General features: G+C 32.3%; 2 protein-coding genes across 2 annotated transcripts; both read right to left on the bottom strand.

Annotated features, from left to right (window-relative positions):
• Positions 1 to 9,159: 9,159 nt before the first annotated feature.
• On the bottom strand, positions 9,160 to 11,155 carry LOC148234713 (uncharacterized). Its single transcript, XM_088186001.1, has one exon. It carries the CDS (start codon positions 11,041 to 11,043, stop codon positions 9,349 to 9,351), a length of 1,695 nt encoding a protein of 564 aa, XP_088042127.1. The 5' UTR covers positions 11,044 to 11,155; the 3' UTR covers positions 9,160 to 9,348.
• Positions 11,156 to 13,406: 2,251 nt separating this feature from the next.
• LOC148234714 (protein FAM185A) lies at positions 13,407 to 15,306 on the bottom strand. Its single transcript, XM_088185915.1, has one exon. It carries the CDS (start codon positions 15,136 to 15,138, stop codon positions 14,020 to 14,022), a length of 1,119 nt encoding a protein of 372 aa, XP_088042041.1. The 5' UTR covers positions 15,139 to 15,306; the 3' UTR covers positions 13,407 to 14,019.
• Between the last annotated feature and the right edge of the window lie 340 nt (positions 15,307 to 15,646).

The raw sequence follows: 15,646 nt of genomic DNA on the forward strand, positions 1-15,646 counted from the left end.
CTTCAGATAAATTATTTATCAAATATAATGGTTAATTTTTTTTAATTATTGAGCTGTTTTTTAAATATGTTTCGGTGATAGAAAAATTCGTAAAACGGGCAATAAAAATCCATACCAAAAAATACCTAGCAAGAATTTATATATATACATAATATATAATTGATTACCAAAGAGATCAAAGACAAAATTTTGGACATAGTGTAAGAGCATTTTTCATTCAATGTCATTCTTTAAATCTTCATTATTGATGCTGTAAATAAAACAATTGAAATTTTTTTTTTAAAACATTCAAATTATTTAAAAAAAATTGGATCGGCAAAGCGTTGGCAAATTTTTCAGTCCATGAGTTGTAAATTAACAGTGAAATCATTGAGGGACTAGATTTTAAGGCATTTATCCTGCTTTAAAAAACACTTTTATAAGACAAAAGCACCTGCTATAGATGCAGATCGCCATATAAGAAGATTGAACTTCTTTGCCAAAAAACCTTCTGATACAAAAATAAAATTTAAAACATATTTTTTAATGTGTTCTCAATAGTAATTGTTTCGATTAAAAAGCGTGTCGAATTATTTAAAAATACTCTGGAATCTTTGATTTTTTGTTTAAAATCAAGCAATATGCTAAAGTGGAAGAAGAGTAATACAAAGAAAAATGTAAATCATTAGAAAAAGTATCGATTTTTAAAGAAAAACAAAAGAGGAAATTAAAACGGAATTTAAATTTTTATCTCATAAAATTAATAATTAATTAAAGAAATCAATTCTAAAATGGATTAGCGACTCTAATTATTTCCAAATGTATTAATCGCTAATTAGTTTGTGAAAAGTACTGTGTGGGGCCTCACTTTATCCAAATGGTCGTTAGAATAACCTCTAAATCATAACAAATTACGCAGGTAATTGAAACACATCTTAATAAACAATACTATATTTTAACGGTCTATTTAAATATAAACAAAAACCTGTTATTTAGTATTAACTCACGTTTTATCGTTTTTTTTCACGTTTTTTCCTTATGCCATACGAGTGATAAATTTCTTAAAAAAATCTCACGCAATACTTTTCGAACATTGTGTTACCAAAGTACAAAAATGGTGTAAAGTTCCATAGTTTTTCGGCGCAAATCGAGCGAACTTTGAGTCATCTTAAACTCGATCAGATTTAAATTAGTATAATATTTATTTTCGAGTACATTACAACCAGTTATAACTACCGCGTGTTTACACTGTGACCATAGTGATAACGCTTTTGTTTATTTACCAGATACACCTACCGTTCGACCCGGATATAAAGGTTTGTTTTAAAAGCCACAGTTAGGACTAATTCCGTTAGAACACGCACCGAAAACTATATAGGACACAATTAATCCAAAAAGCCACGTAGCAACTTTGATGACATATAATTTCGAATACAATATTATAGCTTTCAAATTTTGATGGAAAATCGTCAGGCCTTTCCTGTTTAGAAAATATCTTCATATTGTATAATTTATGACGTCATTGCCCGTAAATTGATGGCATTTTGTGCATATTTCACTGATTACTTGGAAAGTTATGGTTGTATTAATATTATATCGAAGATTAAAGACGTTTCAAGGTCGAAATAATATTCGGCTCGCTACTCGTTGACCGATAATAGTGTTTATCCTTGAAATTTAGCGCCTAATCACTTGCAAGAAGGCAACTGTAATATTCATATTTTATTTTAAATTATTATTCGTATTTCTTCATCTAATTTACACTGATCTTTGTTCTGTAATAATATCGGGAAAAGCGATCACAATCTTTTTTATCCCTTAAATCATCACATTGGCTTGAACGTTAAGAGTAGAAAAAACAAAAGCACCTTATCTATTTAAAAATTATACATTATATTTCACCAAAAACACACTCGCATCATGCTGAGCTACGGCGAACATCAACCGAGATTAAGATGACCGAAGAAGCAGCCGCTTTCCTCTTCACATCCAGTCACAGTCTAAAATTCAAAGCTCAACCCGCTTTCAAAGACAATTAGATTATCAAAGACGCAAATAACAAGAATTTATAGTATGTATTACACAAATTGTTGCAAATTTAGTAATAATAATTTATGGTTAAATAACCATGTGCGGTCGAACGCGATTATGAACGCAAAGTTCTGGTTTGAATATCAGGGACGTTATTCACTGAGAGGGGGGGGGGCAAAAGTTGGCAAGTCGGTGATAGTTTTTTTTTTTAATATTTCCATTTTATTAAAATTCATAGTATTTTATTGAATGATATGCATTTTTCTGGTCGAATTCAAATGTCAAAGTCAAAAGCAATAAAATCGTGCCGTCACATTAAAATCGCTTGGTTATCTAACGTACATTATAAAACGTGAAACATGTGTATGCCAATTTCCCCGCGGACGTGTAAATCCGCGCGTTATGGTATTATGGTCATTTTAGCTTTTTCCTATTTTAATGTTTCGATTTTATTAAGATTGTTGGTATTTCATTAAATGATATGCATTTTTCTGGTTAAATTCAATGTTAAAGAATCCACGTCAAAAGCAATAAAATCGCGCCGTCGCAGTAGAAAATAAGTGAGAATTAAATGAAGCATATATTAACTAAATTAAAAAAAAAACAATTATCACCTCTCAGAAGTTAAAAATCCACGTCAAAAGCAATTCAATCGTATCTTCGCCGTCTTCTGGCATTCATACTACGACTTTTAAAATACTATTAAAAATTAAATTAGGAAAGAGAGCGCAAAAAACAATTATCCCTTCTTAGAAGTCAAAAATCCACGTCAAAAGTAATAAAATCTCGTCCCCATTGCGATGGCACTAACTTTGAATATACTTTGACCAATATTCTATCAAAAGTACGTAGTAATATTCAAGTGCAGACTAACTATAGAGCAATATACGAGATGCGACGATTGTCTTTACTTCTTATTCCGCTTATTTTCCCTTGAGAGATGGCTTGGCTTAGATTTTTCTAAAAATATAATTAATTTTAGAAAATTTATAAAGCAGCGTCTTAGCACCTATCAATTAAGAAATATGTTTCTACTGGTGAAAATATAAATATTATACTTTACTAGTAACAATATAATTTCACAGAAAAATACACATTCACTGTAACATGCATATATCGCATGTGATTAAATAATGATAAAAAATATGAAATCATATAATTTTACTTCACCTGCCAGATATATTTTTACTGGTAAAAATGTATATCTACCCGTAAAAATATATTCAGATATGATTTCACTGAAATTACATATTTAAAAAATAGTTTTTGAATAGATTTTTGACTGTTTTTTTTAGATTTTCATTGAGGATCAAAGAATCTGGTTTAGAACTAGGGATTTTAAAAATCAAGGGGGGGAGCAAATACCAACACTTGCCCCCCCCCCGCTTCTAAATGATGTCCCTGTTGTACATAATTAAGGATCGTTTCAAGTGTAGTCCTCAATCCTTTGATCTAAGCACTAGATTTAGAGCAGAACCAGAGAATGTTTTTGTATATGTACAGATCTTATCAGATAATTTGGCCTATGTAAAGCCTCTGGAATCGGTATGTACCTTCTAAGTCTGAAAATTCGGGACTGACAACTTTTTGTTAAAATACGGTACAACGATTTTAGTGCAAATTGCTTTAGACGTTAATGAACAGTAAATGTTTCTTTTTGTTAAATACAAAATACTTAAATTAATGATTATGATTGATCCTGATATTTAAAATCTAGAAATTTATAAATTTAAAAAATCAAAAATACATTAATTATGAAAAAGGGTCTATTTATAAATATTTTTTTCATCCTAATATTTAAACTATTTTAAGTATTTATTTAATTTAAATATGGAATTTTAACAACAAATAATGATATCTTTATTAGGCTAACATTATACTTATCTTTGAAATTTAAATAACATAAAACGTATCTAAAATTGTATCCATAAATTAACATATGCATCATTAAAAAAGATATTGCACTTGATCGAAGGCCTTTTCAAAATCAAACTCAAAATTTTATAAAACTTCTTTACCATTATAAGATATTCATTAAAACAATTGGAAGCAAAATGTAATGCTTAAATTTGTTTTCGTATCATGGCCTAATCTAATTTAATTAAACACCTAACAAAACCTTGACCCAATTGATGATAATTTATAAATTACGGTAAATAATTAAAATAAATATTAGAATGTGACGTTTTTATATAAAATATCCTTATCGCTATTTTTTATTTATTTAATAAATAACCCCAATATCGAATTCACCTACCATTATAAAATTTCACGTCAAAACATATTTATTATGTAAGTATTTTTTGCTTAATTAATTTTGACCTATGATTTGTATCTAACACTATACAAAGAATGTTTATTTTAAAAAATGTCAACTGTTTTAAAAGATAAGATTTTAGATGTGCCTACCAAAATAATAAAATTCTAAAATGTACGAAACACGAGACTCGACATTGATTCTTGTTTTATCATTATTTTTAACTTATTTTTTAAAATGTCATATTTGATAGCAATAAATAGTTACACTAATAAACACATTATGGGGGCAATTTAGTGCGAATTTATGAGCGCGTAATGTGAAATTAATTTTTATGATGCAATAAAATAAAATTGTAATTAGCTTCTGATTCTCATTATATGTAAGGTTTTATGTATTACATTTAAAATGATCCATTAATTCTGTTAATATGTAACGTAAACATGAAAAACTTGAATATATCAGAAGGCAATTCTTCAGAAAGAGAACACAAATATAATAACTGTGTTTGATGTACTTTAGAATTTTTAAAATCGATTGCAATTGATTTAATACACTTTAAGCAGGGTCCTAAAGTGTAACCATGTAACGATATAATTATATATGGCAATGGGTTGATACACATACTTCATACTGATTAATGTAGTGATTAAAATAAACTTTATCATTTAAGTATATAATAAACAGGCAATACTCTAAGCAGGATCTTGTTAGTTGCTAATTTAAGATGTTTTGAACAAATCTTTTGGGTCAACGAGTTGAGAAACGATGTCAAAAGTGTGCTGATAAGCGAAGGTGAGAGTAAAGACGATTCGAAGCTTCAGCCTTGATCTTTGTAGTTCACACGAGTTTTGTATTTATACCGATTTACGGATATGGATAAGACAAGATTATTCTTCTCGTGTTTGTCGGTTTAAGAAAATATCTTCTTATAATGAGAACTTTTTAAAGGTTCATTGCATCATTTGCGATTTTGCCATGTTTGGTAAACATTGAAGATAAAAATATATTTAAAAATATTTTTGTTTTGAATTTTTTTATTATTTATATACAATTAAATCTATTTTTTTCAATTGTGTAATAAAATAAAAATGCTTTACAATATTTTTCGCTGATTTTTTTAACAATAATTTTGTAATTGAAAACGACGACCGTGTAACCGTTGCATTGACGTCACAATCACAGTGTCAATAAACTCGGTCATCGTGTGAAAGTCAAAGTGTATTGTCATCTACTTTTTTCCTTTTATTTCCAAGTGTATTGTCACAGAAAAATAAAACAATTAAAATTTTCTCAAGCTGCAATAGCGACGTAAAATATCCTGCATTATTTTTACCCTATAATATATGGAAAATAATCATACTATTAAATTTCCATTAAAATCAGATATCTTTGATTCATAAAAAAATTCAAGAACCCAAATATTCTTAATTTATTTTAAAATATATATATTGATAGATAAAATTTCTTTCTACGCGGCTTATGATTTTAAAGAATTGCTCTTTTTAGTAACGAAAAGACAATATGTGCATACAATTGGATATATTATAATATCATGGTTTTTAGTTATTTGCGGAAGAGCGCGGTCGTACGTGTTGTTCCAGAAGTGTTGTCAGACGAAATAATCAAATGAGTTGCAACACTAAAAAACGTCACGTTCGTTGTTGCTGCAATTGTGGCTTATACAATTCAGCCTGTAGCGGTCTTAAAGGTGTCTTGATGTGCTTGAGAGGAGGTACATCTTATTTATTTATTTATTTAGCTGTTTATACACTAAGCAAATAAATTCAGAACATATATGTATATGAAACCTAATATAAAAATTTATTTATTAATCCACAATTAATGCACGAAGAAGTTGCTTTATTGCAATTTTTCTTTTGCCGATTGTCGTAGGATTATACAAACTCACACCACCATACAATATTCCCCTGGCCGCACTCGTTTTCTAGTACCTATCTATCATTAAATGTTCTCTATTTATGCTATTAAATATATGGACATCTTTATTTATTATTTAATACTTATCAAAATATTCTGGTAAACTAATATTTTACAATTTATATATAAGTACTTATAAATAAAATATTCATCATTTCAATCTCGTAATTTTTGCAACATCATTTTATCTTATCTATTAAGCATATATAATATTTGCACAATAATTGAATTTGGGCAATATAATACTATCGTAGATTATTTTTTTGTATTTATACTTAACATATTTCTCACCTTAGATAATATTATATCTATTTTTCTGTTCCTGAAAATCTTACTCTTAAATATTTTATAATATCACCAATTTATATAATATAAATATTTTTATACAGTACTACCTCTACTTACGAGTGACTTGAGTAACGAGTAATTAGCATTTTTTTATAAATTCGACTCGACATACGAGCAATGTCTCGAAATACGAGTAAAAAAATGTATTGCGTAACTTAAAAATAAATTTGATAATTTATTATAGTATCTAATGTGCTTTGCAGTTCCTAGACCATAGTCTTTTACCTGCTTAACTATTTTTGGTGTATGTTTGTATTGACAAAAATCACCTTTGAGTGTATTTTTTCTCTTCCTTCTTTTACAATTTTTAAAAAAATATTTATACATACATATACATACACACAAATATGTACATATACATAGTAACCAGAATTTATTTTAGTATGTTTTTTATTATTTTTACGGGATATATTGTAAAATTAAAAAAAAATATTCATTCAATGCACCAGAAAATCCTTGCGTGCTATTTTTGGGAAACCTTTGTTTTCTAGTCGTAACGAGGGCTTTGTGTGGTCTCATCCCTATACTTATTAATAAATGATCATTTTTGGTCACAGTCATTAATGCGAGTTTTAAGAATGAGATCATGTACATTTTTTTATTACGTAACTGTGTTCAGTTAGTATATTCATTTTTAAAATAAAAAAATGGGGGACTCCAGCAGATAAGGATCTGGAAGTTGACAAATAATTTTCAATTTTAATTTGAAAGACTCGAGAAAAAACGAGTTAATTAATTTAACTAAAGCTACTGGATTTTTTTATATAGTTAGTTTATATGTAACACCTAAATGCTAAACGCGATCGAAAGCTTTATCAATATTCAAAAACACTGCTCATGTAGTCATTTTTCTGGCAAAGACGTTTTAAATATATCTCACAACCAAATTGCTCATCACGCAAGATATTATTATTATTATTATTAACATATTCTAAAACTAAATTATGAATTATCTTTTGCTCGCGAAAGGCAGCAACTTTATATGGTCCGTACCCAGTTTTCGAATAACTTATCATTGTTATAAGTAGTAAGTATTTTCGAATAAATTGTCATAGATTAATGACAATCAAATTCATTTCAGATTTGACATACGAGTAATTTGAATCACGAGCGAATTTAACTCGTAAATAAAGGCATTATATTACATAGCTTCTTAATTAATAAACATACATTTACTTCAAGTTCAATATTTATAAACCATATTTATATTATACTTAATTCGTTATTTAAGTTATCACAACTTCTTTAACATATGCAGTAAATTAAAGTGTCGTCTGCAAACAGATGTATTTTATATTTTTGTATATATAAATCTTGGGACCGCTCCGAGCGGCACAAGCTCTAGCTACGCCACCGCTTAAATTAATCAGTGATGCTGGAGACCATCAATATTTTTGTGTCGGGTTTTACACACCTCTCGAAGACCAGGGAGGTGGTGTTGTGACAAGGATGATACGCAATGCAGGCCAACCAACGAGAGCACGTTTCCCCGTGCGCTCGGGAGAAATACTATTGAAACTCCAATAAAATATATTATACTACAAGGGTGGGTCTCGCTCATCCGGCCGTCACAAGCTGGGTGTCCGCCCATAAGGGTTGGCTTCGTAAGGCCTTAGTACTGGTAGCGGCAGTGGTGCACGCAATGGAAAGAGTAGTTAAACTTCTGTTAAGGAATCTTATAATTTATGAAACCACTGAATGAACTTTTCAAAGACAAATATGTTTTCAGCCAAAGCTACGAGGAGCTGGAATAATTTATTTTAAATAGTACACGTCTCTTTTTAGTGTGTATGAAATGTTTGAATATTTTTATTAAGATCATTATGGCGCATTGGAACACCCTGTTAATGGTTTTTAATAAATAAATATTTATATATTTATTTACTTTATCGTTCAACAGTATTCTAACTATAGATATTATTAATTACGCCTATAACAGTCGTCATTTCTGGATTATACCAGATTTATTTAATATTATTTACTGAGTTATTTTTGTATTATAAAATCATTTCGTATTAAATTAAAATTAATAAACACGTGTCGATTTAACTATGAGCGATCTATACTTTAAAGTAAAACAAATATTTTATTTTTTTAAATATTGCAATGAACTTTGAACCCAGTTTATCGTGCGAACGTATAAATATGAAATAAAAATCGGAACTCGCATTGAGAAGCGCTGCTATCTCTCCATCTCAATTATCTACAATGCTTTTGTTTTGATATAGCAAGCGGAGCGAGAAAAATAAAACGGCGTCTCGTCTGGTGGACTCTGGATTTTGAACGAAGATCTCGCAACATTTGCGAGAGCAGCTCTTCCATTGACGCGCACGCAGTTCACCTCCGTCTTTATCTACCCGATCGATCACGACCCTCTGACCTCCTCCATTGTTTTCAGATTTTATTACTTTATTTTCGGGGATTATCTCGAGAAAATATTTATTAAAAAAAAAACAGCGATAGCCTTTCGGAGGTCAATCTCTATATATATGTATCGAAAATTTGTATAGTCGATATGCTAAGGTCTTCTAACAAAAATTACAGTTACGCAACACGCGATTTTGGCGATGTCTCTGGCTTATGTCTCGTTTAATTAAACCACCTTTTCCTTATCATTTTCACTTTTATTATATCATAATAATACGCATAGTCTTAAAAATACGTTTGTACTGTACAATCTTATGACTAGTTACATTAATAAGTAGTTATAAATAAAGATTCGGTGAGGTTTTAAATGCTGGCAGAGCTGCTCAAAGTCTGGACTCTCTCTCCTTGATGGTCTACGGTCAAGATCAAGAGCAAGCGGTCACCATCTTGGCCGTCGGAGAGCATTTTTGAATGTAGTCAGTGTTGGAACATCCGGAACTGCCGCTCAATCTCCTCTCTCTAGTCTGAATGTACTCTAACAGACTGGAAAAAGGAAGCTGCATCTGATAGTAGACGCAGTAAGGCAAAGGATCCCAATACGCGAAGAGAGCCTCTCTTTTATCCAGCACGTTACCGATGATCTTAGACACTACTTCTATTCCGGGATGCTGCAAAATAGCCTCCTTCATCCACATGTTTTCAGATTTTTTATAATGAGGGCAAGGCCTCCACAGTAATTTTGAATGAGCACTAGTGTAGCATATGTAAGGCAGAGACACTCCAATCTTAGCGCCCAGAGGTAAGATCAAACCGGTCACTTCGTCTCTTACGAATCTGAAAGTCACGTGTCCCGTGACCGGAGTCTGCACGCAGAGCTCTGCGAAGAACTGCTTCAGCCAAATGTCTATCTCTTTATTGTGCTCGTGAGTCAGCCCTCTGTTCTTGGGGTCGATCTTACAGGTCACGTTAGCCAACACTTTGGATTCTTTGACCGTCGTGCACGTTAAAAAATGATCGCCTCTCATGTCTTGCACTACTACCCACGGCTTAGTGTCGCTGATCTCTCTGGTCAGATGAAACTTGTTCTTATCCGACGGCATGATGAACTTGATCCTCTCCTTTATGCCCATGAGACCGGCGCTCGCCATGAAGTGCTTCTTTCCTTTAGGCATCTCTACGTCGTACCAAGCGTCGATTTCTTCTTTCGAAGTGACCGTAGTGTACAGAGGAGTAGGTTTGGTCATAGCCTGGCATCGATGCATCACTTCAGCAATATCATCCAAGAGCGTGACTTCCTTCAGATTAGGCACGAAACACGAACATCCCATCATCTCTAGATGAGGTTTAGCTATTGCGTCGAAGTACGCCGAAGAAGTGGCGCACACTGGTATATAATAATTGACCTTCTCCAGCTTGACTATCTCGCATAGAGATTTAACATATTTATGAGGATTGTCAGGATTCGGTTTCGCTATGGTGTAGTATTTGTCCACCGACGATGAGAATTTCGACAGATTGAAGCATCCTTGAAGCTCTACGACGACTACGCGAGCACCGGAGCTGTAGAAGTTTCTCGCTAGATGCAAGGCTTGGATCGTAGATCCGCCGCTGATCAAGACTGTGCGCTGCTTCTTGCGTTTTTCGCCAATGGGCAAGGTGATGAGCTCGATGATCCACTTTAAAACGTTCAAGGGGATTTGGATGAACTTCCAGAAGATCCAGAGCCAAGCCGCAATCCAGAGCGTGGGCACTACGACTAGCATCTGTCCCCAGGCCGGTTGGAATATGGCGTTGATCGTCGAGCGCATCGCGTTGAGCAGCAAGAAGGGGAACCAGGTGAAGAGTTTGTACAGAGTAGATCTGCTCTTCTCGCGTTCTATGGATTCTAACTCTTCTTCCGGTATGAGCGAGAAAGTGCTGGATAGACTCCTGCGCAGCGTGGACATCGGAGGCGAAGATCTCGGCGATAGGTTCATAGGAGACGAAGGCGATTGGGGAGTGGAGCCGTGAGAGACGCTGCAGCATCTGCTCCTGGCGTCCATCTTAAAGTCCATGTTACCGCATAGGTCCGTGTTGGAGCGGATGAACTGGGAGAAGTTGTCTGTGGCTGAAGCCGGCATGTTGATTGTGCTTTTCGCAATGTCAAACTCGCACTGGCAATTGTGGCCGATCGGACATGTTACGTCCACTGAGATATCTTGCGAATGAGAGGTCGCCGCCGCGACCGCCGCTTATGTACCGACTATCGTCGGGTGTACTATGACCCCGGCCTAATCTCGACCGGCGTGGGCTTAGAATATATTTTTTTATAGTAAGTAAAATGCAGAAATGGCTTCAGTCGTAATATTAATGATGTAAAATAAATATGCAATAAAATATATTTGATAAAAAGTCTGAAATCAACTATATTTGTTATTGATTCACCGGTGATATTTATCAAACCATATAGTATTGTAAAAAAGGTAATCAATTATCTTTGATGAAAATACTTTTATTTCATTATTGTCATCAATGAGCTAGCTAATTTTGAGTAAATGGCCAAAATAGGTGAAATTTTATAATGAAGTTTAGTCACTAAATTTCAACTCAATATTTTTTTAACTGTGTATCACATGTATTATTAAATATTTTTTTAGCGTAATGATAATACATTTTATAATAATTGGAATAGATTAAAGTATGAGGAAAAAGTTTTTTTGCTAATTTGATTTATTAATATATTTATTATACAATAAATTGTCATTTTTTTAATACGTTTATTTCACTAATATAAATAGTTCTATAGACATACTAATTATTTATATAATATACAGGTTACTGGCTTATAACCATTTTCATGTTTACATGTTAGTTCTTAGCTACATTTAATAAAAAATAAGAACATAAAACAATTTAAGCAAAAATATAGCAATAAATTAAGTGATAAGTTGAGTACATTTCATTAGACAACTGGAATTATTGATATGTCTTTAGCATCTAAAGCAATATGTGTTTTGTCATTTTGTGCTTATATTTAATTTAAGGTTGTTTTTATCGTAGTTACCGAAACACGAGATTAGTGGGTTAGTGCGGTTTCGCAAGATATTTTTATAATGTTTTCTGTTATAAAAATGACAGTGTTCCTTAATTGTTTTATTTTAAATTAGTATAAAAAGGTGTACTATATATTATTTTTACAGCTTTGTTTTGAATGACTTATAATTTATAAAAAATATTACTTAACGCTTGTTTTCCATTTTTTGTCATTGCCCTAGTCATTTAAGAGAGGTGGCGCCAAAGTTTGTCTATGCTTTGTAAAAATATTTGCTTCCGTTTTTATTCGGTAGATTTTAATTTTCTACCTCTCAAAATATTTACTTAAGAGTCCAAAAGATTTTTGTTATTTAGCGATTGGTTTAAGACCGTAAGAACTAAACGCGTATTTATTTATTATTGAGTTATCGTTCGTATCGAGATAAAGAGGAACGGCCTAAGAAAACTTCCTTGAGTAGCTCCAGCTGAAATTTTACGCGGGATTAACAACATAGCTTCTAATTTTTAGGTTCATGCCTAAAAATGAGGTAAATCCTATTAATCCGTATCTTTTTCTTTTGTAGCATTCGTAACCGAAATAACTGTATCTTTCATTTTTTTAATTGAGTCCAAATGAGTCGCCCCTTATCTCGCATTACTTAAAATTTTAGTTTTGCCGTAGCACATACCAATAATTTAAAAATCACACAAAAATTTATCTGATTATGGCCAAAATTTTGGCTATAGTAAAATTTGACAGTTGATCATGACATAAAAAAAAGATATATGTATGTAGGTATATATTTATGAAAATCTAGTTGAAAAAAGCAAAAAATCATGATTAAAAGTTTCTCCCAAGCTAATATGACAAATAATAATTACATACATAGATTTTCTTCAAAATATCTACATACATATGTATATTATCATTGTGTATTTAATTTGTTGATAGTTGTATTGAAAATATTACGTAGGGGTTAAAGTTTTTTGAAAGCAATCTGAATTTATGAATATTAATATATACATAATAGAATACTGCGTAAAGTAATAATTGCTTAAATTTAAATGTGGGTTCTAAAATTGGAGCTTAAAATGGTCGTCCAAAGAAAATTTTGATAGAAATTCAGATTGTGTAATTATTGTTCATAATTTTATATGTTTTTAATACATATTCTAACAGTTTATGCAAAATATCCTATAAACTTATTCCAATCTAATCATTTATTAATTTTGAAGTCAAACTGGTATTGTTTTTAAAAATTATTATGGCCTAAATATTGACCATAAACAAAAGGAGAGATTTATTAAAGTATGGGAGTCAGAAAAAAATGTAAATTTTACTTTTTTATGTTAATTTAAATTATTTATTTTAAATATGTATATTTATTTTTAAATTGTATTTATTACTTTATTGTGTGAGGAATACAAAGTAACGTAAGAGTCTGAATGTCTTATAAAGTAAAAAGTCAAATTGAAAATAGTTAAAACGTTTAATCACAACTGACTGTCTACATTTATCCAATACATAACACATATTTTTAGACATAACATCTTCGTAACAATTCAATACAATATGTCAGTGATGTAATATATTATTCCTTGTAAGAAAAATGCTTCGGAGCAATATAAAACAATAACAAAAACATTTTGCACGATCATGATAACGCATTTATTTCTTAGATATAATAACAAATAATATATAATACAACAAATGAAATGTTTTCTTCTGTACAACGCCTACAATGTTAATTTAACATTTGCTACAAAAATATGTACAAATTAAATCTTACTGTCTTACTGTTTTATTTTAAAACGTAGCTTATGTTCGACTACGATCTATGAGAAAAAAATAATAAATATACATTTTAACCGAATCGAATCTTATGTACAATACTAGTAAAGAGTAATATTGGCTTTGTAAAAATTACAAACATTGAATTTATTGTCAACGAACACTATGCCTTATAAATTAGATATCTCCCGCGAGAGACACATTGACGATACTTATCGAATAAGCAAAAAAAGTGTTATTAAGAAGCGACCTACAGTTGCTACGAGAAAACCGCAAAAAAGCAAAAACCCGTTTAAGACTTGTCTAATTCTATTCCTTTTCTAATCAACATCTCCTTCCAAGACGACAGTTTCAGTTCGATGTTTCCGTTCCGACACTCCACGTACAATTCGTGCTCGTCTGGGCGTTCGGTTTCGTCTTCGAATCGAAACTTCTGATGTTGCGGATCTTCGATTATCTTACCCAGCTTTAAAATCTCCTCGTCTACCGTCAATTTCTTAGCTATCAATTCGATCAGAGTCATATCGTCTTTCACGTTGGATAGATTGACTTCCACCAGGCCGGATTCGTGGACGAATATGCTGTTTTTGTCCGCCAATTTAGACGCTTGTATGTAAACGTTTCCTCGCTTCAGAATAGCTTTGATAGTTCCGTCGAAGCCGGTGACGCTTAAATCGCCCCTTTCTAATATTTCTATAACGCAATTCCTATGAAGGTTGCCTAATTTGAGACTTCCGACTACGGTAGTGAAGTGCGATTCGTCCGAGTAGCACGAATCTGTAGATATATCGCCTCCGTTGGTCGAAACCTTCAAGTTCGACGATCTGATATGTTGAAATGCGACGTCTCCGTGCGAATCCGTCCGAATGTCGACTTTCTCGGCAAAGATGGTTCCTTCGCATACGACGGGGCCTTCGTTGCTGACGACTTTGATACTTTTTCCTTTCATGTCTTTGAGTTTCACCATTCCGGATGTGGTTTTCAAGTTACACTCTTCGGAGTGCATCTTGTCGATCAAAATGCTAGAATTGCCGCTAGCCTGAATGTCAAAACTGGCGTTAACGGGAGCTTGAATGATACACACGGCGTCCGAGTCGGGCTGGGCGTTGTTGCCGACCACGTCCACTCTCTTGGCCGTCTGTTTGATGGTGAAAGCTGATGACGTTTCTTTGACGTGACTGTACAGATTGAGAATCAAGCGGTCGCCTTCGGGGTGCTTTTCGTAGTCTATCGGCTCGATCTTGACGTTCATTGGCGTCTCTAGGTATATCTTGGAAGACGGGTCGACGGTCTTGTCGAAAGTTTTGATTATCTGCATGTTTTGGAGGTTGAAGGGGTCGGAAAAATTGTGACTTAACCTCACAAAACGGAGGACCTTTTTGACGGCGAATCGGCTCCTTCCGATTAACATTTTCGAAGCGGGCGACGTACCGTTATATATACATTGAAGGCGGATCGGTTCGAAGCGCGAGAGCGATCGACAATATTTTACATTTAATTGAATTAAAGTGACAGTTCGCGTTTAGGAGACATTTAAAAGTAGCGCCAAAACGCTCGTTTCGCGGCCATGAACTATTATAAAATATATTTAACATAAATAATAATATTATAGTTTAACATGAGCTTAAAAATATTTAATTCAGAGCTACAGAAAACGTCAGTAGCAACAAAATGCTCAAGTTTTATTTTCAGTGCAACGTGTAAATTTGGAATGTATTACACTTCTACTTTGTATTAAATTATTTTGCTAATGTTACAATGTAAGACAAGGCTCCGTTAGCCATATACACAGAATAATATTAGAAATTAATCACAAAAACACTGTCTGCTTCACTGGTACTTCAGTTTAAGTTTCAATACCACGCAAAAATCCTCTATGAGGAGCAATACTAACAAACAATATAGAAAAATAATTGTAC

Source organism: Plectrocnemia conspersa, unplaced genomic scaffold (assembly GCF_051122295.1).
Source record: "Plectrocnemia conspersa isolate PC_06_02 unplaced genomic scaffold, ASM5112229v1 ptg000005l, whole genome shotgun sequence".
NCBI classification, from domain to species: Eukaryota; Metazoa; Arthropoda; class Insecta; order Trichoptera; family Polycentropodidae; genus Plectrocnemia; species Plectrocnemia conspersa.

Coding starts and splice junctions, on each gene's coding strand:
- LOC148234713 (XM_088186001.1), bottom strand. CDS start 11,043: ATGCCGGCTTCAGCCACAGACAACTTCTCCCAGTTCATCCGCTCCAAC.
- LOC148234714 (XM_088185915.1), bottom strand. CDS start 15,138: ATGTTAATCGGAAGGAGCCGATTCGCCGTCAAAAAGGTCCTCCGTTTT.